Raw genomic sequence first — 27,907 nt, 5'->3', positions numbered from 1 at the left:
CCATGGTAAGAAAAATATATATGTAAGTTATTTCTGTGGTAAGCAGCCTGACACAGCATATCCATCTGTTAATGAATTTCACTGGAAGGGACAGCTGCCAGTCTCTGGGAAAATAACTGTTTCCACCCTCTTCCCACAGAGACCAAGACACATTATTACAAATCAGAAAAATGTTTATTAAGGAAACCATCTGATGGCTTTCCTTCAGCTTAGTTTTACAGACTACAAGGCAATTTGAAGGCAACTACAGTTTCAATCATTAACATAACATAAGGTGCTTATTCTATAACTGGAAAGTTGCTGAGGTTTGTGACATACCACTATAAATGTAAGTATTATTAAAAATTACAAATTGTTTGGTGATTACTTTGATAATCTCTTGAGCAGCAGCTCCTACAAAGAAAGAAGAGAAAAGTAAACCTTCAAAAGATTTTCAAGAGTGATATAAACATATTCAATTCTGCACAAAACCTTTGCCAAGGCAGTTATTTAAAAGTAATCCAAAACAGGCATAGCATAGTGAGTCATATAAAAATTTTAAAGTATAATTTTTATAATAGTCTTATTTTAGATATTCCTTTTTTTATTTTTATTGGAAAGTAAGATATACAGAAAGGAAGAGAGACAGAGAGGAAGATCTTCCCTCCGTTGATTCACTCCACAAGCGGCCACTACGGCTGGAGCTGAGCCCAACTGAAGCCAGGAGCCAAGAGCTTCTTCCGTGTCTCCCATATGGGTGCAGGGTCCCAAGGCTTTGGGCTGTCTGACTGCTTTCCCAGGCACAAGCAGGGAGTTGGATGGGAAGCGGTGCCTCCAGCACATGAACCAGGATTCTGGCGCGTGCAAGGTGAAGATTTTAGCTGCTAGGTTATCATACCAGCTCTTATTTTAGATATTTCATACAATGGATATTATTATTTAAAACAATGAAATGGATCAGCAAGATACAGGAAGCAAACAAAGCAAAGTTGTAACTGCAGCCTGGCTGACAGAACTTTTTAAATGGATAAAGAGGCAAAAGGATTCTCAAGGATACTCTTCAGTCCCAGCATTTGAATTTTTACCTTGTGCCTGTTTTAGACCAAAAAAAAAAAAAAAAGACAAATATATATATGTTCTAAATGGATTTTTTAATTTATAAAGGAGCTACAGAAGACATTGTCAGGTCTCAATAATTACTCAAAACAAGAGGACTGGCATCATAGCACAGTAGATTAAGCCACTGCCCATAACACCAGCAACCCATATGACTTGTGAGTTCAAGCTCTACCTGGTCTACTTCTAACCCAACTTCCTGCTAAAATGCTTGGGAAACCAGCAGCAAATGTCCCAAGTGCTTGGGCCCCTGTCACTCCATGTGGGAGACTTGGATGAAGTTCCTGATTCCTGGCTTTGCTCTGGTCCAGCCCTGGCCACTATGGTCATTTGGGAAGTGAACCAGCTTATGGAAGATCGTTTTGCTAACTCTAACTCTGCCTTTTCAAATAAATAAATAAATCTTTAAAAAAATAGGACCCCCAGCAGCATGGTAGTCTAGTGGCTGAAGTCATTGCCTTGCTAACACCAGAATCCCATAAGGACACTAGTTCTAATCTCAGATGCTCCGCTTCCCAACTAGCTCCCTGCTTGTGGCCTGGGAGGGCAGTTGAGGACGGCCCAAAGCCTTGTAACCCTGCACCCATGTAGGAGATTCGGAAGAAGCTCCTGGCTCCTGGCTTCAGATCAGCTCAGCTCCGGCCACTGTGGCCACTAGGGGGAATTAATCATTGGGTGGAAAATCTTCCTCTCTGTCTCTCCTCCTCTCTGTATATATGACTTTGCAACAAAATAAAATCAAATCCATTTTTAAAAAACCAACAAGAAAAATATTTTTTTTTCTTATAATCAGAACCTTTTTCTTTCACAACTATTTATAGATTTAGTAAAATCTAAGACTCTATTACATAATGTTTTAGGCAGAAAAGATACAGTAGGGAGAAAAAGCCAAAAAAGATTCATTTGCCCTCATGGATCCTATGTCTAACAGTGAGACAGATAATTTACAAATAAATAGAATGTATAACATATCACATGACCATGATGGCTAAGAAGAAAAAGCAAGGAAGGGGTCAGGAGTACAAGAGGGATCCCAGTGTAAAGAGGGAGTCAAGGACAGCCTCAAAGAGATCATATTTAAACAAAATCTGGAAGAAGACAAGGAATAAAATAGCATGTGCAAGATGCTACAGAATACAAAGAGATAAAGAAACATCCATTTATACTTTTTTCTACTACAGGCAAGTTCTAGTCATGCAACCTCTTTTTAAAATATGAATAAGCTAATATGAATTATTAGCTTTTTTCTATGAATCAGCTGATTGTTATTTTGGTACAAGATGTTGTGTTTTAGTTTCAAATAAAGTATCCAGATCCAGCCTTAATTTAGGTCTGTATTATTACACTTTAACCACGGAATATTAACTAGACCTGTATCTACTTCCAAGAGTTAATCATCTAGATGGAAAATGGCATAAGCAAATAGCTCAGTCTACAGAAGAGCACAAGGAGAAGAGGAAAATTTTTCTTTACTTTTTGTTTATTTGAAAGGCAGAGAGACAGATCTTGCATCCACGGGTTGATCTTCCAAATACCCACAACAGCTGGGCTGGGCTGCACTGGGCCAAGGCCAGGAGCTCCATCTGGCTCTCCCACGTGGATGCACGGATTTAAGTACTTGACCCATCACCTGCTGCCTCCCAGGGAGAGCATTAGCAGGACTCTAACTCCAAAGCAGAGGAAAGACTTGACCCTAGGTCCTTAGACATGGGATACCGGCATCCTAAATAGCAGTCTGACACTGCCACAACGTCTTCTCAAAAGATGTTATGGACTGAATTGTGTTTCCCTAAAAACTATTATGCTTTCGTGGTGGAGGCCTTGGCTGCGTGGAGCCTACCACTAAGGGGCACAGGAACTGGAGGGAGGCTGAGTTCTGGTCGGGTCACAGTTGTAATCCCTTGGCACAAATATCAATTCGGCTTTGACGCACCATGCCGGATTAGACCACAGCACAGTTTGGTGCTCCGGAGGACCAGGATAGACGTTGGACGGGCTCGGCTAGGCCTCAACCCCATCTGAGCCATATATGAGATATGCGTGGGTATGGACGAGCCGTGGCTGGGCTGAAACTCTCAACAACAGGAACCAGAATGGATTGAAGAGCAGAGCTGGCTGAAGGACCTGCTGGAATGCGTGAAGCCCGACACCATGAAGGAGTCGGAGGGAGGAACCTGAACAGTTCCTCTGACAGGACACTGACTCTACAAATAAACGCAAGAAGCATGGAGGTAAATAACCCAGAAGAGGCTTTGGAATGTGACCCACTGGAATACACTTGGCTCGGGTTGGGGCAGACCAGGCTGAGTCGGTTCACGTCATCCACTGGCAAGCCCAAGTGCTGAAACTGTGTGGGGGCCTGGCCGGGTTTGGTTGCGATAAAAAAAAAAAAAAAAAACAGTATAAAACACAAAATGCCAAGGTGAAATGGCCTGTGCTAGCAGGGAATGCAACACCCGACCAGCACTCCTCCCACTGGTTTAGGTGAGGGACGAGAGTGTGATGGGCAGAGCCGGGGAGAGATGCGATACTCATTGGTTCCAATAGAGGTCGGGGCTCAGAAGAGAACCAACCCAGGGGTTAAAACCATCAGCTGATCGGAGTGATGGACGGTGGCGGGCACTGTGCTTACTAGTAGTACATGTAGGAGCCTGGACTGGGAATGCCTCAAAGTTTTTTTTAGGGGGATTCCCCTGAACAAAATGGAGGAATCAAAGCATTAATCAAAAAAAGATGGAAAATGGAGTAGATGAATCAACCACCTCAGCTTTATGCTTGCAGCGGAAAACTGGACAAGGGGAAACCCTAAGACGGACTATGTCAATCAGTGGACTCTGCACCAGCCTCATCATACCTGGACTGTTGCTGATGATATGTTGGAGCTTCTAATTGATCGAGGTGACGCTCTGCTGGCTCTGCCTACAAACCTGAGAGGGCCTCCCTAAGAGGCCGTTGAACTTGAACTGGACAAGTGGGATGCTGGACTCTGTATGGTGTAAACTTTTAATTAGGGAATCTCAACGGAACTTGAGCTGTGGTTATGCATCAAGGTGAAGGAATTCATGATGGGGGAAGGGTTTGGGGTGAAGGGGGGGGAATCCCAGTCATGTAATGCAATGTAATTAATGAATAAATGAATATTAAAGAAAAGAAAAAAAAAAAAACTATTATGCTTTCTCTTGACATTTTTACCATGTGAGAGGTCACAGTGAGAAGGGCCTGAACCCAGGATTTAGGTGCTTACCACACCCCAACCTCCAATTTTCAGGCTTCAGAACTGTCAAAAACAAATTTCTGGTGTTTGTAAGTCACCTAGCCTATAGAATTATTTCCCCCCCAGCCTATAGTATTATGACACAGCAGTACAAACTAAGGGAGAGAAATAAATGAAGTGAAAGAAGAAGAGAATTTTTATGAATGAGATGGCATTTTTGAGTTGTGCCTTGAAGAACAGGTAAGTTCTAGATAGACACGCAGAAAATAGACGTTTAAGGCGAATGGACCCAGAGGAACAATGATCCAAGAGCAGAAAATCAAAGGGCATTTCTGACAGAAAAGCAATGAACTTGGTAGAAGTAATCAAAAGGTTAAGCAGAACCAAAACGCAGGATCTTTAATGTCCAGTTAAGTTCTTGGCCTTATTTTCTGAGGACCCTAAGAATGTGCATTGTGCGGCAGAGCGCTGATTAAGTGAGGGACAGCATCAGAATTAACACCTTCAAAGAATCAGTGCTTATTCCGGAATTCCAAATGGATGTCAGAGGGACAGAAGGAAGGACAGAGAACAGTCTGAAGGAAATCACTGTGGCAGGATACTCCAGTGAAAACAGCTAAGAAAAGAGGACTTCATATTAAACTAGTAACTACTAGGTAACAACAGATGACAGTTGTCTCAGCTTGGAACTCACCCCCCAGGAAGGCAGCGATGGTGTGTGGCTCAGCAGCTCCATAACGACAACTACAGGAAAGAAAGACAGGTGACCTTAGTAGAGCCTGAGGATAGCTGCGTACTACTCTCAAATGCCCTGACAGATACTCACAATTCATGGATATAATCATCTTTCACCATCACAGATAACCCATATTCCTGAAGGAAGGCAGTGAGACAAGACTTCAACTTTCCTACGTCTTCTTCAACTTGATAATTAGACACTCCTAAAAAAATATATATATATATAAATTCATTTTCATTAAAGTATGACTCAAAATTAATGGCTACTGTCTATTTAATTCAGTTTCAGCTGCTCTATTCAAAAAAGTAAAGCATAGAAGTTAAGATAAAACAAAAATAATGGGAAACATGAGATCAGCATTTGCAAATATCATATATCTATAATAAAAGACCCATTAAACCTATTAAAATTTTGAGTTCAATTAAAGTTCCCTGTTCTACATCCAAAAAGCACATGGCACAAGATAATTACTTGATAAAATAATTGAATAAATTAAAAAAACTTGCTCTATTTATACCCTTCATGCAAATCATGATCCTTTTTATTTATAAGAAATTTAATGACTTTGAGGAAGTAAAGCTACAATAATAGGTAATATTTATAAAACATTTATGGATGCTAGATACTGTCCATATATGTATATCTCTTAAAGATTTATTTAATTTATTGGAAAGCAAATTTACAACTTACAGAAAGAAGGAGACACAGAGAGAAAGATCTTCCAACTGCTGGCTCACTCCCCAAATGGCCACAGAGGCCGGAGCTGAGCCAATCTGAAGGAAGGAGCCAAAAGCCTCCCCTGGTCTCCGTGAAGCCAACAAAACACAATCTAAATAATGCTTGGTGACTTACAAGGCAAACCCAGACAGTTTTGTCCCTTCCATTCGTTGCTTTTAGAGATCTAACTTTAGAAAGCAAGTCGTCATGTAAGAAGCCAACCCTAGGGGCTGGCATGATGGTTCAACTGGCTAATCCTCCACCTCCAAGTGCCATATCCCATACAGATGCTGGTTTATGTCTTGGCTGCTCTGTTTCCCATCCAGCTCTCAGCTTGTGGCCTGGGAAAGCCATGCAGGGTGGCCCATATGTGAGACCTAGAAGAAGTTACTGGCTTTGGATCAGCTCAGCTCCAGCCATTGAAGCCATTTGGAGAGTGAACCAATGGATGGAAGATCTTTCTCTTTCCTTTTTCTTTTTTAATATTTATTTTATTTTTATTGCAAAGTCAGATATACAGAGAGGAGGAGAAACTGAGAGGAAGATCCTCCACGCATTAATTCACTTCCGGAGCTGAGCTGATCTGAAGCCAGGAACCCAGAGCCTCTTCTGGTCTGCCACGTGGGTGCAGGGTTCCAAGGCGCTGGGCCATCCTTGACTGCTTTCCCAGGCCACAAGCAGGGAGCTAGGTGGGAAGTGGGGCCGCCAGGATACTGCACCAGGCCCTCTCTCTTTCCTTCTTTCTATAAATCTGCCTTCCAATAAAAAGAAACAAATCTTAAAAAAAAAAAAAAGTGAAAGAAAAAGAAAAAGAAGAAACTTACCCTAGCATTGTCAAGCCCAAGCTAGTCATGTGAAGAGAGAAAGGCCTAACCAGCCCTGGGATGCTCCCATTACCTCAGGTGACAGAGACCTGAGTGAAAATGTCTTCCTGCACATCTAATTCATTCATTCAGATGACTCCAGCACTGGGCACTATGCAACTCCAGGAACTGGCCCCACCCCAGAGAGAGTTGCCAGAGCCCCATCAATCCACAAAATTACTAGATAATACACTAATTATTTCACACCACCAAGTTTTGGAGTGGTCTGATGTAATCTAGGTAACTCAAATCTTATCAAATCACATTTTTTAAAAAATCAATATACACATGATATTTATTCCTTTTATTTCTTCTGGTAGACTTGCCCATTGCTCTTAGGGTCACCTGGCAATAGACAGGGCAACAGATCTTAGGATATGTATAGGATAAGCTATTATGCAATAATCCTGGACAACTAAAACTATCAACAAAGATAAAAATATTCTACACAACTTTACATATTTGAAATTATGCCAATTCTCTAATTATTGCATTTATAGATAACAAAAATGTACACGGAACAAAGAAATCCCTTTAAAAAATGTATACCAAACAAAGCAATGCCAAGAAGTCACTGGCATAAACCTCTGTGGTTTTCCTGGTCCACTAAATTAAGCTCAGTGTGCATCTCAGTAGTAAATTATGCAAACTGATAGAAAAAAATAAACAGCTTTCTTTTACATGCATCCTACGACATTCCTCCTGCAATAATTTAGAACTGAACACTATTTGCAAACAGTTACACTTAAAAATCTTCACTGGTACGAACTATAGGTGCCATCTGATTACATTCCAGTACCACCTTGAAAACACCATGAGAACATGCAAGATTCAATTTACATGTCTATTCAAGATTTTGCTATATTTGGCAATTCACTTGATATTCTTACCTGGGTATCTACCATGATGCTTATGAAATCTGTCAACAGCCCGCAACATTAAATATAATACTATTTCATTATCTGGATTGTCCATTCTGGAAACTGCAGAGGAAAAATTCAGTGTAATTTCACTAATTCACAACTAACCATGTTAAGTTTAGTACGTACTCAAATTTCAAGATGAACACAAAATCACTACAAAATATTTAAGTATTTTTAACAATAAAATAGAAAATGATGAGTTAACAGCAAAAGGAGACACATTGAGATCTTGTAGTCTCAGACACAATCTTGACTGAAGCAGTGGCATGCTGACTTCAGCTCCTACGCACAGCATACCACACACAGCAAAACAAACATCATTTCATGTAAATTCAGTTTATACAATATGTAAATTAAAATTTGCATCTTTAAATTAAAATCAAGTTAGCATCAAAAGTTCTGACACTTACTAATTTCATCCTTGTTAATTGTATCCAACCCATATTCTTCAGCTAAGGATCGACATCTTACCACTCGAAGAAATGCAGAATTGCTGCCTGAACACAAGAAAGAAATAATGGAAACACTGGTTGTGGATAGATAAATATTCCAAGTCAAAGGACAGCTAACAAATAGGAATTTTTTCTTTTTTTTTAAAAAAGATTTATTTATTTTTATTGCAATGTCAGATATACAGAGAGGAGGACAGTAAGGAAGATCTTCTATCTGATGATTCACTCTTTAAGGGACCGCAACAGCCAGTGCTGTGCCGATCCAAAGCCAGGAGCCAGGAACTTCCTCCAGGTCTCCCATGCGGGTGCAGGGTCCCAAGGCTTTGGACCATCCTCGACTGCTTTCCCAGGCCACAAGCAGGGAGCTGGATGGGAAGTGGAGCAGCCGGGATTAGATCCGGCATCTATATGGGATCCCAGCACATTCAAGGTGAGGACGTCACCCACTAGGCCATGGTGCTGGGCCCAGGAAATTTTCTATGTATCTTTCACAGATACAGAATGTAAAAGAAATGTCTTCCTTTTGGCCCTAATAATTAGTAGAGAAGACAATGGGACACAAATCCTCTTAAATTTGTATCCCTGGCACTACAACCAGGTCAGTGCTAGTTAAAAAGGTGCCTCACTGAGCTCCATTTTCATTTGTAACTTCAAGACAATACTATTTACCTTTTAGAGTTTTCTATAGATCAAATGTGACAAGCATATAAAATACATAGCACAATGCCTGAAATGGCTCAATAAACGTGTTTCCATATTATGGAAAAATAGTCCTAAAGAAAATAGTGTTAATACTGTGTTCTTGGTATTTACATTTTTTAAGGTTTTACATTATGGAAATTTTTCAGTATGCCCTAACACAGACAGAACAGAACAGCAAACTCTCAAATAACCAACATCAAGCTTTTAGTTTGCAACTGTGTAATAGGACACAAATTCAGAAACAAAGTATATGTTACACAATGGCACAAAACAGTAAGACTGAGCCTAAATAGATACTGTGGAAAAGTCACAAAACAGGGAGGCTGACTGTACAGGGAAGTCTACTGTAAAATAGGGAACATGAACACAGGCGTATGGCAAAACGGTTAACACAACACTTGGGATGCCTGTATCCCCTTATCAGAGTGTCTGGGCTCAAATCCCAGCTTTGCTCTCAGTTCCAGGTTCCTATTAAACTGTACCCTGGTAGGTTACAGGTGCTGGACCCAATTCTTGGGTCCCTGCTATCCATGTGGGAGACATCAGCTTGAACTCCATCCAGGGTCCTGGCTTCAGCCTGGCTCAGCCCCCACCATGCTATGGACACTGGGAAATCGAACCAGTAGATAGGTCTTTCTGCCTTTCTCTGTCTTCCAAATAAAATAAAAACAAATTTTTTAAAAGACAGGTAGTATGCAGAATATAAACCTTTGTAGGAACTATGTATAATAGATCCAGGGAAAAATCTTCAGATGACATGTAAGAGAAATTTTTAAAATATTGTTTTGAAAAAAAAATTATTTTTAAACTTATTTCATGAATAAAAGAATATGAGTCACAGAGAAAACTCTGAGCCTAGCCACTCTGAAACTAGACAACCAGTCCTTAATTCCATCAGTCATTCAACATAGACCAAAATGAGTTTTTAAACCAGAACCATCAATGTACATGTAACTCAAGACTTCAAACTCTTTAAATAAAATTTCCCAAATTACTTAAAATTACCAAGATGAAAATAATTCTGCATTAACGATAATTTTCAATTAATGGACCTTCAAGCCTTTTTAGCATTGTCATAGGTAGATATGTTCTACTGCTGAGACAGTCTTAAAGTATCCTCTATAGAAAGAGGGGGGGAAAATCTTACCTAATGGCTACATATCTATCCATTAAAACCACAGAAAATTCAGAATCCCAACCATTTATATTTAGAACTCCTAGAAAATGTTCCTTGTGGTAATTTTTGTTTTTACAAAGTAAAATAAGCTAAGTAGACTTACAGAGCAACTTTAATTCTTTCTCTGAAATGGACTCTGGTGCCTGTAAAGAGATAAAGGCAGGTTTTTGCTCCAGTACAGCAAAGATTAACAAAGGATGTGGCACAAAGCCAATCACTGTTAAGACGGGAAGGCTTTCTCCAAGAGCTGGGAGGGTGCCTGAAAAACAGCATGGTTTGCCTATCGCTAACATTCACTCTAGACAGGCAAATGAGAGCTCTGTCCAAAGCATTACAGAGCCAGTGAAACCCTTTCTGGCTAGAATTACATGATCAGGCTATACAGAGACGTATGGCAAAACCAAAGTGCCCACCAGCTCACCTGGCCAATGGACTGTAGCAATTTGGCAGCATGATTACCCACAGCAGCAGCATCTTTCTTTGCTTTCTCACGGTAACTAGGGACAGAGAAGCAGCAGCAACTATTAGGACAACTGTTACCTGGCAGAATTTAAATTATCACTCTGAAGCAAACAGATATTCTCTTTTCATGAGATACCTTGAGTCTGGCAACACATGAAATGTGAAAATGCCAGGAAACACCACCAGCAGCACCTGTTAGAAGTTGAGGTTTTCGAAAAACAGCCAGGTTCAGCAAAATCATGCTTCAATGCTATAAACTGCTAAATACTAAAATTAAAATAGACATGAGACAGCTGAATAGTAATCTATAGCCATTTTAAGGTGTATCAAACTCAGCTGTATATAAACTAATAATTGAAATGTCAATGTAGAAATCACAGGATGTGGTTCAGAACTTGCAATCTTTTTTTTTTCCTTTTTTGTCTTTTAACATATTGGTTACTCAATACCATGTCAACTAATTCCATAACGTTATAAATTGTTACTGATGTAATGTCGGGGCTTTTAATTGATCAGGATGATACTCTGCCGGCTCTACCTTCAGACCAGAGATGGTCTCCCCAACAAACCGTTGAACTTATCTGGACAATAAGATGCTGGACTTTATGCTTGATAGATGCTTGCAATGAAAGAATCTCAACTGAATTTGAACTGTGGTAATGCAACAAGGTGGAGGAATCCACCATGGGGGGGGGGTTTGGGGAGGAGTGGGGGGAATCCCAATGCCTATAAAACTGTGTCACATAATGCAATGTAATCAATAAAAAAAAATGAATGCAAAAAAAAAAGAAGTTGGGGTTTTTTTCAGGGTTGGCAATAAGCCCCCCACTCCCCCTAAAATCCAGGCCCCCTGTATAATGAACAGAACCCAACTTAAGAATTTCTAGAGTGAGCCAAGATCCAGGCCTCTGACACAGGAACTGAGAAAACATGTTACTGAAGAACATGAGTTACCCCATTCAAGTCAAATCCAAGGAAAGCTAGATACTTCAAAACTGTCTATTTATAAATTCATGTAAAAAATATTCTTAAGGTCTATTTAGAAATGATCACTGTGTAAGCTAAACTATCTCCCACACGAGGCCACACTTTTTTCTACCTTCAACTGTTTTTCCTCAAGCTGAAGTCACAGGCTAAGCCAACAAACTAAGATTTGTTAGACAGTAACTGGCATGAAGGGTAGTTTGTCTGGGGAAGCAACATCCCTGTGCGACACCATTTGACCCTTGAGGAAACCAAACCTACAGCCGTGGATGCATCAGTACCAGGGGAATAGTGACTGAGACACATCCCTAGAACAGTCTATGTATGTTCCAGCCACTGACACCTGGGAGGCAGGTGTCTACCTGTCGTTTATGGACACATCAAATGCCAAAAAGTCCACCAAAACTAAGGCTTCACAGTTCTGTAACAGAGATAACATTGCAAGAGATGGCCAAGGCTCAGAGCAGAGGCTCTGGAGCCAGGCTTCATGGAGCTCAAACCCTGGTACTGTCATTTACCTTGTCTGCCTCCGTTTCCTCTTCGTAAACCAGAGATGATCACAGCATCTTTCTCACATGGTTGTTTAAACCCAACGCATGTGTTGTTAATTACTACACAAAATAGCTCAGAGCTCAGAGTAAGTGATGAAATGTTAAGTTTTATCATGAAATCTGAAAATTCTGGAGGATATATAGGAATTCAATGCATGTTCCACTCAATTTTGCTTCAACCAAAAACTTTTCAAGCAGAAAAAAAATCTTTGAAGGGAAAAAATATTTCCCCTAAATTCTTTAGCTTATTTCTAAAGCAATGAGATCCCTAAGAGACTGATTTCTGAGTGATAAAATGTTCATCTTACCAAAAAAAAAAAAATTAATCTGTCAGTTAAAATTATTTGAGTACAGTGACTTACACATTTTGCAGTTTTATATATTTTCCTGAATCTGCAATCATGTCAGGAATTGTGCCTCGAACAGGTAAATTTCCTTGACCTTCTTTGGCCACAAATTCCTTTAAGGCACGAGCTAAGATCCAAAATGATGGTGTCTAGAATAATTAAGAAGAAATTAACATTCAGATGCACCTTACTTTGAAATGAACTTTTAGGAAAAAAAATTTTATTCCTGGCTATTATTACCTGTTTGGTGATATTTATGCAACGATCATCATTAAATATATCTTCAATACTGCTTGGAATCTAGTAAAGGAAACGAAACACTTATTAATACTAAGAATGCGCCCACTTTTGTTTTTTTATTTGTTTTGTTTAAGATTTATTTATTTTTATTACAAACTCAGATATACTGAGAGGAGGAGAGACAGAGAGGAAGATCTTCTGTCTGCTGATTCACTTCCCAAGTGACCGCAACGGCCTGTGCTGTGCTATCCAGAGCCAGGAGCCAGGAACTTCCTCCAGGTCTCCCACACGGCTGCAGGATCCCAAAGCATTGGGCCATCCTCGACTGCTTTCCCAGGCCACAAGCAGGGAGCTGGATGGGAAGTGGAGCTGCCGGGATTAGAATCTGCGTCCATATGGGATCCCAGCACATTCAAAACGAGGACTTTAGCTGCTAGGCCACCGTGCTGGGCCCTGTGCCCACTTTTGATACCAATTCTAGTTCTTCATATAATTTTTTAAATTCTCAAACTGTATCAAACATGAACTTCTGATTTATTTAGCTTTGTCTAGAATCAGTACCAGAAGGATTTCTATTAATAACTAACTACACAAATTATAGGTTTTGATTCTAGTATGTGGAAAAAAGAAATCTCTTAGTGGTAACTTCTTAACTGGTCTTTGTACTTTCACATAAAAAAAATTATTTATTTTTATTGCAAAGTCAGATATACAGACAGGAGAAAGAGACAGGAAGATCTTCCGTCCACTGATTTACTCCCCAAGTGGCTGCAACAGCTGGAGCTGAGCTGATCCCAAGCCAGGAGCCAGGAGCCTCTTCCAGTCTCCCAAACAGCCTCCTGGGACACAAACCGGTGCCCACAAGGGATCCCAGCATGTGCAAGGAGAGGACTTCAGCCGCGAGGCTGTTGCGTTGGGTCTATACTTTCACTCTTGATCCCTGACATTCTGATTGCCTCAGAAGAGCCAGAATGATGATATTTTAGAAAACCAAGGTCTATTGGTCCATTCCCTGCTCTAAATGCAATCACCCATGAGGCCCCAGGATGATCTGGCCTTTGGCCTCAGCTTCTTCAACATTTTCTGCTGGCTCCACTTCACGTCAATCACACAGGCTGTTTCAGGGCCTCAGCACAGGTGCTGCTACTCCTTGGGCAGCTACCAGACAGACAGACCTCTGCAGGTCATTTCAACCAGGCTTCTGCTTAAAAACAACTCTGCCCTCATCGTAAAATTGCCTTCCAATCCTAGACCCCCTCCACCATATCAGGCTGACCCTCTTTGTTCTGCTCTAATTTTGTTCACAGCAACTGGTACATTTCTATGTGCTTGCTTACTTACTATGCCCTAACCATCAGGACACTGTATTTTTTAAATTGGGGTAAATTATATATTTAGTGTGAAATCAACCCTAAATATACAATTTGATGTTTTCCGATTAAGTATACTTATGTGTTTTCACCCATCAACCCAATTAGGATATAAAATGTACACCTCCCCAGGAAACAGATATGCAAAGCACACACCTCCACCACTCAGCAACAATGCCTTTCTGTGTGTAATGATAACTTAACTGTTTTCCTAATGTGAAAAAAAAAAATTTTACTCTTTTAAACGGTAAGAAATTTTGAACTTAAACTACCCAGGTGTATTATTCCAAAGCTCTTTGGTCAGAATCAACATCAAAGCCGCAATAAAACAAAAGAGACCTAAATTATCCTCCAAATAATGTTACAAGTAACAAAGAACATCTCCCATTATGTCCAAATAACTGCTGTCAAGCAAATGCAGAGAAACACAATTTGATTTTCACTATTTTGGGCCAACAAAACATCACCTTCATTCTATAACTTTTACCTCTAAGTAGTTACAATTCACAAGTCACGAATCTCAACTAAGTCATATGAACTACTGTTATCAGCTTTATATGCTGAAGCACTGACATTCATTTTAACAAGGACAACAAAAACTCTTACAAACACAGGTTTAAGCTGTATCAGAAATGCTTTTTTCTAACTATGTATTTAGAAGATATTGATGGAAATCATGATAATCAACTATTTGCCGTCAGAAAGCATCTTAGATGAATCACACGGCCACCCTTTTCATACCTGTGTTGTATTAAGTGCAGTGTTCACATTTTTAATAGCTTCTTCAAAATTCTCCTCATCTTCAGGAGTCCCATTTTCATTCTTTAGGATTCCTATCAGAACAGGAACTAATTAGCAAACAGTAGCCCTTTTCTTCTCATGCCTGTTTCCTCAACAACACAAACACCCTTGTCAGATTCTGAAGGGAGCAGCATCTTGGAACTTAAGAAACAGAGCTTAGCATCATTCCTTCAAATTATACAAGAAGTGGTTCCTTCACCACCCCGCCCCCAGAAAGAGGAGCAAAACAGAAGCTCAGAATGTCATCCTCTAATTAAGGTATCAACAGAAATCCCATCAGTATCTACTTGAAGCAATCTGACTTCCAACTTTATACAATATTTCGTTATACACATTCCATACTATTACCTTGTCTAATCAACTCTCTGAAGTCTTCTTTTTCTTTATATGTTTTAGGTATTCGTCCATTTGTCTATATTGGTTTAAAAAATTTAAGAATCTAGTTATAAAACTCAAAATACAGAAATTCAGAGTCCAAAGTCTCCCCCATCCTCCACCTGAGATTTCCTCAGTCTGTACCTCAGGGCTCACTTGACAGAAAACAGAACCTGTGGGCCAGCCCTCTACATTCACCACCCACTGTTGGTTCCAGGATGACATTTATTCAAATTTTACTTTATTAGTAAAAGTATCATCAACCACAGAAGAACTGCTAGACTTGAATTTTAAAATACCCCATTTGCTCTAAAACCTCCTAAGGGGGAAAAAAAAAATCAAACCATATTCCGTGTAAGGAAATCGTTATAATAAAGTAAAAATAATCACACAGAATTTCTTGTTTAAAAAAAAAAAGACTTACCTCACTATACCACTGAGCTAAATATTTAGCAACAATCACAATCCATGGAGTATGGCTATGGTCCTAAAATTGAGATATAAAGAAAATGTCAGTATAAATTACCATAATTCTTTATTACAAAACACATTTTTAATAAAAACAGCATTTACAATCATCTAGTATATTCAAAGCAGTGGACAGAAAAGAATGAACCGGCTTAATAAAATTTACACATTTTTTTGAGAGGCAGTGTTCAAATGAATCCCGGATGGCAAGGTTTGTACTATGACTATTCCTATTTCACAAGCAAGAAAACAGTCTCAAGGGTTACAATGACTCAGATCGCTTGATTTCAGACATCAATCCTAGACCAACAGAAGAGGACCAGGCCTGGCACATAAGTCTAGTGGCTAAAGTCCTCACCTTGCATGCGCCCAGATCCCATATGGGCGCCGGTCTGTGTCCCTGCAGCCCCACTTCCCATCCAGCTCTCTGCCTGTGGCCTGGGAAAGCAGTTGAGAATGGCCCAAGGACTTGGGACCCTGCACCCAAGTGGGAGACCTGGAAGAGGCTCCTGGCTCCTGTCTTCGGATTGGCTCAGCTCCAGCCGTTGCGGCCAGTTGGGGAGTGAATCATGAGACGGAAGATCTTCCTCTCTGTCTTTCCTCCTCTATCTATATCTGACTTTCCAATAAAAATTTTAAAAATTAAAAAAAAAAAGAGAGAGAAAAGAGGACCCTTTATGTTTCCTGAGGAGCCAAATAAATATGGGCAATTGAGTTAAGTGCGAAAAGCAAATACATTTTTTATCTACTCGTTATAAATGTCATGATTTCTCTAAGGAAGAATACAGCTGCCTTAATAATTTTCAAACACTACAACTAAGTTGCAAACAGAATCAATTTCAGCAAACACCCAACCCAAATCCCAACTTTTCTAAAGTACATTCTAAAGTACATTTGTTGAAGAAAGCGCTATGAAGAAAAATGTCCGACTTCTTGACCCAGTTGGCAAACTTTTAGTTTATATACTTCTTAAAGTTTGTTTTTAAATTAGGAGGGAAATAAAGTTACTAAAAATAAACATACTAAAACTATACTAAGTAATCTATATGATAGGAAAATGGAAGTTTATACTACCTTCTCATTTTAGTATAATTCAAAAAATCAGGCTGAAATTTTTTAAGTCTATCTAAATGGTAAGGGCACAAAACTACAAACCTTTTTTTCCATATGATCCAAATCATAAGACTGAAAATGTTCTTGCAGTTCAGGAAATGGCTTGTCTAGGCGTAGGTCCTCCAATGCATTATCTGGATGAGATTCTATTACTGTGAAGCAATTCAAAAAGGGAAGCTTAATTAAAAACACTGTTGGCACAACAGCACCTTACAGGAACTTAGAAACTTGTAATTTGCCCTCTACTCAGTGAGACATCCCAGACAGTGAGGAGGTGGCAGAAAACGGACAGCCCACATCTAAATACATAAAAACTCCAGTATGAATGCAGATGGGACTCTCAGCTGTTTTCTAAGATGTCCATCTGGTCTACGGAGTGTATTTCATTTCCATTAAACTTTACTTCTTCAATATTAAGACAGGAAGAAGGAAGGGAAAAGGGAAGGCAGTAAGGGAAAAAAGGAATAAAGAAAGGAATCTCTAATTTTTAATTTTCAGGACCTACAAGATTTTTGCAGTTATACTTTACACATAGCAACATGCACAAACTTTGATGGGTTGTAAGTTTTAACGAAATTAAAAAAGAAAATTCCTTAGAGCAGAATTGATCTTAATTGGAAAGTAACACCTAACAATCTACCCTCCTTTTGGCCTTCAAAAGAGAGCTTCACTGCCTTCTTAATAGACCTCTTCCCTCAAAACCCAATGGTCATCCTGACTTCCTGCTTCCTAGGCTCCCATGTCAGCCGGTCCCCACCTCCTGGCCTCACTTGGCACACAGCATCCACATGGGAAGGCACAGGGAGAATTTAGAGCCAGGGCTCCTCCTGTCACTTGTTAGCAACATGATCTTATGCAATAAGTCAGGTAATAATAATTTCTGTGTCTCAGCACCATCAATAAAGATACAGCACTTTCTCAGAAACATTAAATACACATTAAATAAACAACCCACATAAACAGGTAGGTATGCAGCGAGCAGGGGTATCTTCATCATTATTTAACCCTTCTCCTCCCCATCCTAAAACATCTTTCCTAAGTCAGGAGTTTTCACTTGCTCTTACCTACCCCCAATCTTTACCTCTTTAAATCCATTCATTCCCCTCTCAAATTCAGAGTGACTCACTTTTTAAAAATAATAATTTTTTGGTCATTGTCCACTTATAATTCTTAAATGCCACCCCACTCCCACCCTCACTCCTGAAACTTCTGACAAGCCACTCCCTATCTGCACAGGTGACACTCCCCAATGCTGCTATCAATGTGAAGAACTGTCACAGCACCAGCAGGGCGTGTGGCTCATTCCTAGCAAAGGAATAAAACACTTTCTTGAGTGTTAAAGGCACAAATGTACACTGACTGAAAATTTATGAGAACCTAAGTTAAAATCACACAGAGGCTAACATCATCCCTGAACTGATACAGGCCTGCTAATGAATGCCTTTGGTCTCTCCTAACACTGTCTTCAGAAACAATATGTAGGCCAATACCTTGCTTTCTGTGTGGAACTGGATTGTGAGATCTGCATGAAAGACTGGAAGGGGAAAAGGTAGTGTCACTTCTGTGACAGGGCGATTCTTACACTGTGGCTCTCTTCCACGGCAGCCTTACAAACTCTATGCTGGTTAGCAGGTAAAAGACAGGTACTTGGACAGCTGCTGGGCATCCAAAGGAGGAAGAAGCTCTACCTGTTGTTATCTTCCACTTTCTATCTTCCTGTAATACCACTACCTGAAGAAAATAGTGGATTAAAAGCATACTGAATCTGATAATGACATGCTGCTACAAACTGACTTTGTAATTTAAAACTGACTTCTTAAATTGTCAAGTTTCTAAATCTGTAGCTGAAGCAACCAGCGGCGGGCCCCATATGCGCCTCAGTTGTACCTGGATGTTCTTTTATAATGATCCTCATGTAACCAACCAGTCCATATGTCCTACAAATCAAAAGAGGGATCTGGAAATTCCAGAGGACATCTGCTAGATGAAGTAATGTACTGTAAGGGAAAGGAAACATAAGCAAATGGATATATATGAAACATGCCAAAACAAAAATGCCTTAAAGCAGCTTTCTTACTAAATAATAAATGCAGAGATATATTCACTGCATTAACATAAGCAGGTCAAGAACATACCAAAAAAGCAAGCAATTCCACAAGGGTGCAGATTCAAAGAAAAGTGTACAACTCTAAACTGTTGTATCACGGAGAATGTTATTGAAAGATACTTTCCGAACAAGTCAATGACAGACAAAAAGACTTTAAAAATTGAATGAATACAACACCCCCAAAATTCCTTTAATCAACTTCAACTAGTTTTTTGCTTTCGTTTTTGCTTTTATTCATTTAAGAGGCTGACTGGCAGACTTCCCAACTCTCACTGCCCAGATGTTAGCAATGGCTGAGATTGATGCTAAGAGCTAGGAGCTCAATCCAGGTCTTCCTCATGGGGGCAGGAACCCAACCACTTGAGCCATGCCCACTCTGAGGCCACATAAACAAGAAGTTGTCATTGGGAGTTGCAATGGGGGACTGTACACTGTCCTCTGATGTAGGACAGGCATCCAAGCCACAGTCTTCACCACAGGCCAAGTGCCAGCACCCTAACTAGCTCACTAAAAAATAAATTAAATAAAAAAGAAAAAAACACACAAAAAATAATCACTGTCCCATTTAATTGCTCTAAATACATTCAAAAAAGTTTTGTACCCCCTATTCGTCTCTTTCCCATCCCATATTCCCATCGTTCAAAGATGTAAAAGAGCTTCAAGTGAAAGGTTTCTACAGAATTTAAGAATTTCAGAACTGAATCTTAGACTGTTCAGAGACAATAAAACCAAGTAAACCTCCAAGATTAAATTAAACACATATCCACATGAAAATTTACCTTTCTAGAAGCTGAGTTGCAACCACAACAGTAAACCTACAGAAAAACGAAGGATCATTGTCTAGAAGGTGTTCTGGACTCTAAACAAGACAAAGGGAAAAATCCAACAATTTCACAATCATATTAAACATGGCAAAAAAAGTTAAGCTGTTTTAGAACAGATGAGGCAAAGATTCTAAACGTAAACGACATAGACATAAAATTCTAAATCTCTAAGGTTTTGTATTGTTAAACACTTATATTTCAGAAAAGTAATAATGCATGTATATATTGTACCTCTTCCACAAAATTTCCAGAGACATCGCTGTTAAGTTCTTGTAAGAATTCCATGGCAGCTTGAGCTCGGTTCTTTTTAAAAATAAAGTATTTGGCTTGAATTAGAAGAAACTTAGGTGCAACATAACCTCCCTATTTACAAATCAGGCAAAGCACACTATAAACCTGCCCCATTTCCTACACAGACATGACAATTCTGCTTGCCACTGTGGATGAGACTCAATCAGAGCATTACTTAAAATGGAGTTAAACATCATCATCCAGAATTCGTAGGCGATCACATTATTTGCACTCTGGTTTTCTGATGAAATGACAGAAAAGCCCTGAGCATCAGACAGGGATATTCTGGATCAAGTTGAGAGTCATTCTAACTTCCCATACCCTCAATTCTTCCCAATAATAGTCAATGATTAGCAGTCATTTCCATTCAGAATATTCATTTAACTGGTACAATCTAGTAAGATTTCTTATCTGAAATATGTATTATGAAAGGATCTTATAGCTAATGTGAATAAAACTCTTATTAATACTCCAGGAGCCACATTGTGGTGCAGCAGGAAAAGCTGCTCACTTCAACACTAACATCCCATATGGGTCCAAGTTTAAGCCCCAGCTGTCCACTTTCTATCCACCTCCCTGTTAATGACCTGAGAAAACCAGAAGATGGTCCAAGCACTTTGACCCCTGCCACTCATATGGCACACCTGGATGAAGCTTTAGGGTGTGAATTAGAAGATGGAAGATTTTTGTCTCTCTCTCTTTATAACTCCACCTTTCAAACAAATCAGTAAATATATTTTTTGAAAAAGTAAAAGAAATTAGAACATATTTTCTTAGGTTGATCCTATTTTAAAAATAGCTCATTCTGTGAAAGAACATTACTAAAGATTTAGCTTTGATGTGGGATACAGACAGTACTTACAAAATTCCTTAAAACAAAACAAAATGAAACTTTATTACTTAATTTGATACACAGAACGACAGAGAGAGGAAGAGACAAAGAGATCAAAAGAACTTCCATTCACTGGGTTCACTCCCCAAGTGGCCCTAATGGCCCGGACTGGGCCAGGCTGGAGGCAGAAGCTTGGAGTTCCATCCAGTTCTCCCACATGGACAGCAGGGATCAAAGTACTTGGGCCAAAATCTGTTCCCTCCTAGGCATCTTGGCAGGGAGTTGAATCAAAAGAGGAGCAGCTGGGATACGAACCAATACACAGTAGGAGATACCAGTGTCACATATAAGGGCAGCTCAACCTACTACATCACAACATCTGCCTCCCTCCTTCTAAATGGTTAAACTACCAAACACATAAAGATCTATATGATTAGGAAAATGAGCTAACTTAGTGGTTTTTTTTTTCTCATAGAAATGACATATGACATGCTCTTTTAAGTCAAAGCTTTGCAGATAATTAAGTCACAGTGGTATAATCCAATGCTCACACATCCACATTCTATAATTTACTGGTTTACCTTGCCAATACTGCTTCTTTGAAGGAAAAAACTAAAGTGGAAGAACAAAAAAGAAAAAAATTAAAGGCATATTTTACTATAAGGAAAAAACTGTTGGTAAAAGTGCTTATATTTCATTCATAGCATAGAAATCCTGTATCTCAATTACGGATTCTAATAGTCTTCTCAGAGGAAGAAAATCAGGTGAAAGTTATAAACAAAGACAGGCCAGTAATTCAAATTTTCCAAAAATATACACTACAGAATACAAATTTAAGAGATGCCTTGAAAGTAAAACGGTTCCCGGGCAAAAGTTTGAACACCACCAGCTTATGGCCCTTGCTTGGAAATCCATAACATATACACTGAAGTCTTACAGCAGAGGACTTCTAACCTCACGTGGTCCATTTCTCAAACTCCCTTGGAGCCCTCTGGCCCACTTAACACCTATTCATGCTCCCTAGAAGCAGAGGTCCACTGTGGATCATGCCACACTGAAGCATTCACTTTTGCAGGTAACTGGGAGATTCATCCAAGCTTCCTCCATGCATACCCTCCTGCTGGCCTAAGGCCCAGGTAGGATGCAGGTGGCTGCAAGGCATTATTTTGTGGCATGAATTCACTAGCTCCCTAATAAAAAGAAACCTTTCTCTGATCACATCCTGCTCCAACCAAACAGGTAAGCAAAGCAAAAGCACCGGGACTTTACAGATCCCAAAGCAAAATATCAACTAAACCCCAGTTCTCCTTGCATTTTTTCATTGTTGCTTACTGATCAATATTATGGGAGATCCCAGGCTTCAAGACCCTGAGAAGGTAAACTTGAAGTCCAACTGTAAGAATGCCGTGAGAATCTAAATATGATAACTGAAGAATGATACTCAGGCCATTGATAAACATCATTATTACAGCATGCGTAGTATAGCAAAAACAACCTGAGCTAATCTTAGAAGGTACCACAAATTAAAGGTACCACCTTTTTTTTGTTTTTGTTTTACCACAAATCAAAGGTAATTCAAAAATGTATTATTATTCGTTATGGCCTAACACTTAGGAATCAGTACAAGGGCTTAGGAAGTATCCAGATTTCACAAATACAGAAACAATGACTACTTCTTCCCACTAATATCAAAGACCATAGACTGCATGCCTTTTAGTAAAGCTCTACCTGTTAGATACTGGACTAGCAGTTTACCTGTACTAACCCACTTCCCCCTCACCACAACTCTAAACAGGAGGAGCAATTCTATCAGAAAGTGAAGGTCACCCTGACAGCCTCATGCTAGCAGGACAGTGTGCCGTCTTCCCAGCATGTATTTGAAAAGAACAGAACATACTTGTTTCCAGCATCTTCTCCACTGACCAGATTGCCATCCACAATTGTAAATGAACCAATACCTGGGAGAGAAAACGAATACCAGGGGATCAATGAAAAACAGGTGCTTCTAGGTCAAAATGTTAAAGAAATAAGTTTAGAACAGAATTGCCAAGCAGCATTACCTGGTAGTACCAAGTTTTTAAGAATTTCAGTCCCTGTGGCTGTTGCATTTATCAGGCAAACATGAGCAGATTCTAAAGCCTCTTGTCCATGGTCACCCCACAACCTGCAAAACAAGGCACAATGCAACATCTTTAAGAACTGTCATGAAAACACAACTTTCTTTCTCAACAGTGACCTTGATCTCTGAATGTCTTGCACAGTGTAAACGATGTGAAAGCCACACCAAACTTATGCGGGAGAAATGCAGGTTACTGTGGGATTGTACGGCTGAGAAATTTAAGACTCAGGTTGATGATGTCTCAAACAGTTTTAGGGCAGAGCTAATTCACAACTAGAAACTTGGGCCTCCCACCTGGTTCCTTACCCGTTACTTTTTTTTTTTTTTTTTTTTTTTAAGATTTATTTTATTTTTTATTACAAAGTCAGATATACTGAGAGGAGGAGAGATAGAGAGGAAGTGGAGCTGCCGGGATCAGAACCAGCGGCCATATGGGATCAAGGCGAGGACCTTAGCCACTAGGCCACGCTGCCGAGCCCCCGTTACTTTTTTTTAATAATAACCACATAACCTGCAGGACAGAAGATCTTTAGATATACTCACCAACACAAAGTGTCTTAGACTTAAAACCTAGTCTCTTCTCTAAATCATTTCTCCTTAAATTACTAGTGCATCTAAAATCTTTACATTGTAATGTCTGCAGGAGCTAGCAAAAGCATTACCCAGAAAACTGGACTATTATCTGAGAAGCCTCACACTACTTCCACAGCAATGCTTCAAAATGTAACACCCAGGGCCAGAGCTGTGGAGCAGCAGATGGGATTGTCATTCCCACTGTCAGTATCCCACAACAGACCACCCAATCAAGTCTTGGATACTCTGCTTACAACCCAGCTTCCTGCTGATGTGCCCTGGAGGTTCACAGGGGACTGTTGCTAACACCCACATAGGATGTAGCTCCTGGCTCCTGGCTTTGGTCTGACCCACGCCTGGCTATTGCGGCTTTTCATCCACCAATGGATCAAAGATACGTCTATCCTTCTCTCTTGTTCTGCCTTTCAAATAAATAGTATCGAGTGAACATTTTAATAGGATTAATAGACACATGCATTAATGAAGATTAAATAAGGATTAGAAACCTATGATACAACCTGATTCATGTGGGGGTATCATTAACAGGACAAGATACAGATCACACAAGGATGGTGACTTCTAGGACAATCTGATTCCCTTCACCTGGGAAACCTGCTGTTTGGTCAGTATAGGAAGTTCTTTCATAGCTAGACAGTATCAGCTGACCAAAAGACTAGCACAAAGACTTAAAAATTGCCTTCTGTCACCCTAAGTTGGTTCATGCTCCAGAACTTATGACAATAACCGCTTCACAAGTGTTCGATCTGTTGATCATTCATCACTCTACTCCAGCTACAGCTCCAGAAGACCCCAGAACACATTCTGTGTCCTGTGTCCACTGCTGGAGTCCCACGTCTGGCACAAGATAGAAGACAGCTAAAGGGCTATCAAATGAAAGAATAACCTGGAAAAAACAGATGGACTGGAAAAATCCCTTTATTTCCATGAAAGTAGGGCACACAGAAGACACCTGACCTATGTAGTTGATGGCCTGGGTAGTTGGAATGTTATCCTAAGAACACTGATGCCGAGTATAGCACGGTGGCAGAATCCTCACCTTGCACGCACCAGGATCCCATATGGGTGCTGGTTCGTATCCCTGCTGCTCCAACTTCCCATCCAGCTCCCTGTTAGTGGCCTGGGAAAGCAGTGGAGGATGGCCCAGAGCCTGGGGACCCTGCACCCACTTGGGAGACCTGGAAGAAGCTCCTGGCTCGTGGCTTTAGATCAGCTCTGGCCATTATGGACACTTGGGAAGTGAACCAGCGAATAGAAGATCTTTGTCTCTCTCTCTCCTTCTCTCTGTAGTTTTTTTTTTTTTTTTCTCCTTCTGTCAATCTACCTTTTCAATAAACAGGAAGAAAGGGAGGAAGGAAGGAAGGAAGGGAGGGAGGAAGGAAGGAAAGGAAGGAAGGCACACACACACACACACACTGGTGCCTCTCTGCCTTAAATGTTCCAAACAAGGGTTCAAATAAGAAAGCAATCTTTTCGCTCACTCTTGCCAGCCTCAGGAGAACCAAGCCCTTGTGAATCACTACTTGGCTGGACTGTTTTTTTAATCTCATGTATTTTTTATTTCATTTTTTCATTTTCATTTTATTTCATAATTTATTTCATTTTATTTCGTATTTTATTTCATTTCTTCATGGTGCTATAATTTGCTTTTATCGTTGTTGCTGTTGTGGTTGTTCTAACTCATGCCAGTTGTTGACCTTGTTTCATGGCTTCTCAATTATGGAAATGTACATAGTAATGGAGTACTGGGGTCCACCATATCCAGATGTGGGAGTATAAGGCAACATTCATTACTGCTTCCAGACGAAAAATGGATTCCCAATGAAACTGTTGGAAATGTGTAGACAATGGGATGCTGGAATGTCTGACATTGTCTGCACCAGCAATATCAGGGTACACTTAAATAAGAGACTGATGGAATTGTAATTCCTTATAAAGGACTATACCATTGTAGTAAAATGGAGAAAATCTGTCGGGGGGGGGGGTGTGAGTTTAAGGGAGAATCCCAGTCTATACAAAACTGTACCACATAATTCAAAAATTCAAAATAAAAATATATAAAAAATTTTTGAATTAAAAAAAAGCAAAGTTGGGCCCAGCACTGTAGCCTAGCAGCTAAAGTACTTGCCTTACACACACCAGGATCCCACTAATCTCAGCAGCCCCGCTTCCCATCCAGCTCCCTGCTTGTGGCCTGGGAAAGCAGTCGAGGACGCTTCAAAGCCTTGGTACCCTGCACCCTGGCTCCTGGCTTTGGATTAGCTCAGCTCCAGCCGTTGTGGCTGCTTGGGGAGTAAACGGACAGAAGATCTTCCTCTCTGTCTCTCCTCCTCTCTGTATATCTGACTTTTCAATTTAAAAAAAAAAAAAAAAAGAAAGCAAATCTCTAAAAAAAAAAAAAAAAAGCAAAGTTATAGACAGTTGAGACAACTCATTCTTCCATCCGTTGGGCTCACTCCCCAAGTGGCCAGCTTCATCCAGATTTGCTATTTAGGAGTAGGAGCACTTGGGCTGTCTTGTACTCCTTTCCCAGGAATGTTAGCAGGGAGCTGGATGGGAAGTGGAGTTCAAGCAGGACTTAAAACAGCGCCCATATGGGATGCCGGTATCGCAGGCAGCAGTTTATCCCATTTACTACAAAGCCATTCGCAGACAACACTGCTTTCCTCTGGCATTCTTTCTGTGAAAGCTTCAGTGTGGCCTTTCAATAGGAGGGCTTCAGTAAAAACCTGCATGTGTCCCAGCTGTTTAAATAGCCTCAACGACAGCGGCTAGCACTGCGGGATCACGGGTAAAGTCACTGATTGCAGTGCAGATGTCCCAAATCGACACCAGTTCAAGTCCCAACTGCTCCACTTTCAATTCAGCTCCCTACTAAGAGCTTGAGAAAAGCAGCAGAAGAAAGCCAAAGTGTTAGGGTCCTCGCAGCCATGTGGGAGACAGAACCACGTTTCTGCCTTCTTGCTTCAGCCTGGCCATGTGTGGTCATCTGGGGGAGTGAACCAGCGCACGGATGACACCTCTACATCTCTGTCTCTCCCTCTCTTCTTTGAAAAACAAAACAAAAAAATTGAAGTGGGCTCTCTGTTCAGCTCTCAGCAAATGAATAAAGTTCCAATCCTTAGGAGCCTATTGCTCCTGTAACTGCCTCCTATGGACGGCCCCAGAAGAAGGGTGCCAAGAATTACCGTTCTTCCACTGCATCAACAACTCGTCCCCCTCGCCCCCAATACTGACTGGGTGGTGCCAGAACAGGCGAGGGTAGGAAGTGGCCAGCTACCACCTAGCGCTTCACACCCGCACTGTCCCTCCATGTAGCCACTGGTTCCAGGCGGCTACTGCACACCAGGAACGTGGGACTCTGAACATGCTGTAAATGTACCATAACTGCCACATCAAAATGGTTGTATTTTGAGCATGCTGGGTTCAATAAACCATTAGTTTAAAACGGCTTCACCTTTTTTTTAACTTGTTAATGAGGCTACTGGAAATTTTGCAGTTGCAAACATACGTGATTCACACACACTAGGAATCGTATTTCTGGTCTTGCTACTGGACAGCGCTGACTCGGAACAAAACCTAACGCCCAGGGCCGTTCTAAGTGTCCGAGATGGGATACTCTGGTTCCCACCCCGACCGCCAATTCTACCAAAACGAAGCGATGGAGGGCAGCAGCGCGGCGAGGTGAGACGGGCCGCGGCCCTGCAGACCCGGCTGGACGCTAGGGACCGCGTACCTTGACCCGCACCCCGCGCGGCTGCGCCCTTCTGGGGACGGCAGTGCAGGTGCTAGCTGAGCTCTCCAGGCCCCGCTCCGCAGCCCGAAACCCGGAGCCCTAGTTCCTGCACGGCCAGGCCCCGCTCCGGCCTGGCGGGCGCCCTGACGGAGGCCCCCACGCGTCGTCCGCGCGCTTCAGGCCCGGCCCCGGCGCAGAGGGCCCCGCTGGCCCGCCCGCTGGGCTCGGTGAGGCCCGGCTCACCTCAGCTGCCGGTCGTACTTCTGCTCCTTCAGCAGCTTCCCCGGCTCCGCCATGGCCGCGCCCGCCGCGCACAGAAGAGAAAAGCCGCGGCAAAGCGCCACCACCGGCTCCACGAGCGCGCAGGCGCCCTGAGCACGCCTTCGCCACCGCCTCCTGCGCGCGACCCGCAGGGCTCCGCCACCGAACTGCGCACGCGCCACAGGTACGCCCAGGCGGCCGTCTCCGCGGCCGGGACTCTGGTCCGGTCCGCTGGTCCACTTCTTCTTCCGTCCCTGTGCCCACGCAGCGGTTGTGAAGCTGCTGGAACGGGCTGAATTGGTTGTAATTACTTACTAATTGTGCGAATGCCTCCTTCTCCTTCAGTTTTCAGTTTATTCAGCTGTGCTATGGAGATTTATGGGTACATAGGGGCCAGACTTAAAAAAAAAAAATCTGAGTAATAACTTCCATGATTATGAACATCATTGTTCACGCCTGCTTTCCACCTTTGCTAGCAAAGAGCACACACCGAAGGAAGTTTTCTTTTTTTTTTTATAATCTATTTTATTGTGTTGTTGTTGACAATCTTTTC

General features: G+C 41.1%; 1 protein-coding gene across 1 annotated transcript; it reads right to left on the bottom strand.

The window, feature by feature from the left end:
* Positions 1-152: 152 nt before the first annotated feature.
* Positions 153-27,493, bottom strand: NAE1 (NEDD8 activating enzyme E1 subunit 1). The gene is made up of 20 exons (XM_004583911.3): positions 27,337-27,493; positions 22,708-22,811; positions 22,545-22,605; positions 21,229-21,259; positions 19,756-19,827; positions 19,480-19,559; positions 18,481-18,590; positions 16,636-16,745; positions 15,437-15,499; positions 14,986-15,049; positions 14,578-14,669; positions 12,467-12,526; positions 12,242-12,375; positions 10,304-10,379; positions 9,986-10,025; positions 7,962-8,048; positions 7,519-7,611; positions 5,136-5,250; positions 5,004-5,053; positions 153-393 (listed from the first exon to the last, which is right to left on the bottom strand). Exons 1-20 carry the CDS (start codon positions 27,387-27,389, stop codon positions 284-286), a joined length of 1,605 nt encoding a protein of 534 aa, XP_004583968.1. The 5' UTR covers positions 27,390-27,493; the 3' UTR covers positions 153-283.
* Between the last annotated feature and the right edge of the window lie 414 nt (positions 27,494-27,907).

Source organism: Ochotona princeps, chromosome 16 (assembly GCF_030435755.1).
Source record: "Ochotona princeps isolate mOchPri1 chromosome 16, mOchPri1.hap1, whole genome shotgun sequence".
Lineage (NCBI taxonomy): Eukaryota > Metazoa > Chordata > Mammalia > Lagomorpha > Ochotonidae > Ochotona > Ochotona princeps.
This window is presented reverse-complemented; position numbering and strand designations above follow the sequence as displayed.

Coding starts and splice junctions, on each gene's coding strand:
- NAE1 (XM_004583911.3), bottom strand. CDS start 27,389: ATGGCGGAGCCGGGGAAGCTGCTGAAGGAGCAGAAGTACGACCGGCAG. Junction 12,527..14,577: donor CTGCACTTAATACAACACAG/GTATGAAAAGGG, acceptor TTCCTTTACTAG/ATTCCAAGCAGTATTGAAGA. Junction 5,251..7,518: donor GCATCATGGTAGATACCCAG/GTAAGAATATCA, acceptor ATATTTTTTTAG/GAGTGTCTAATTATCAAGTT.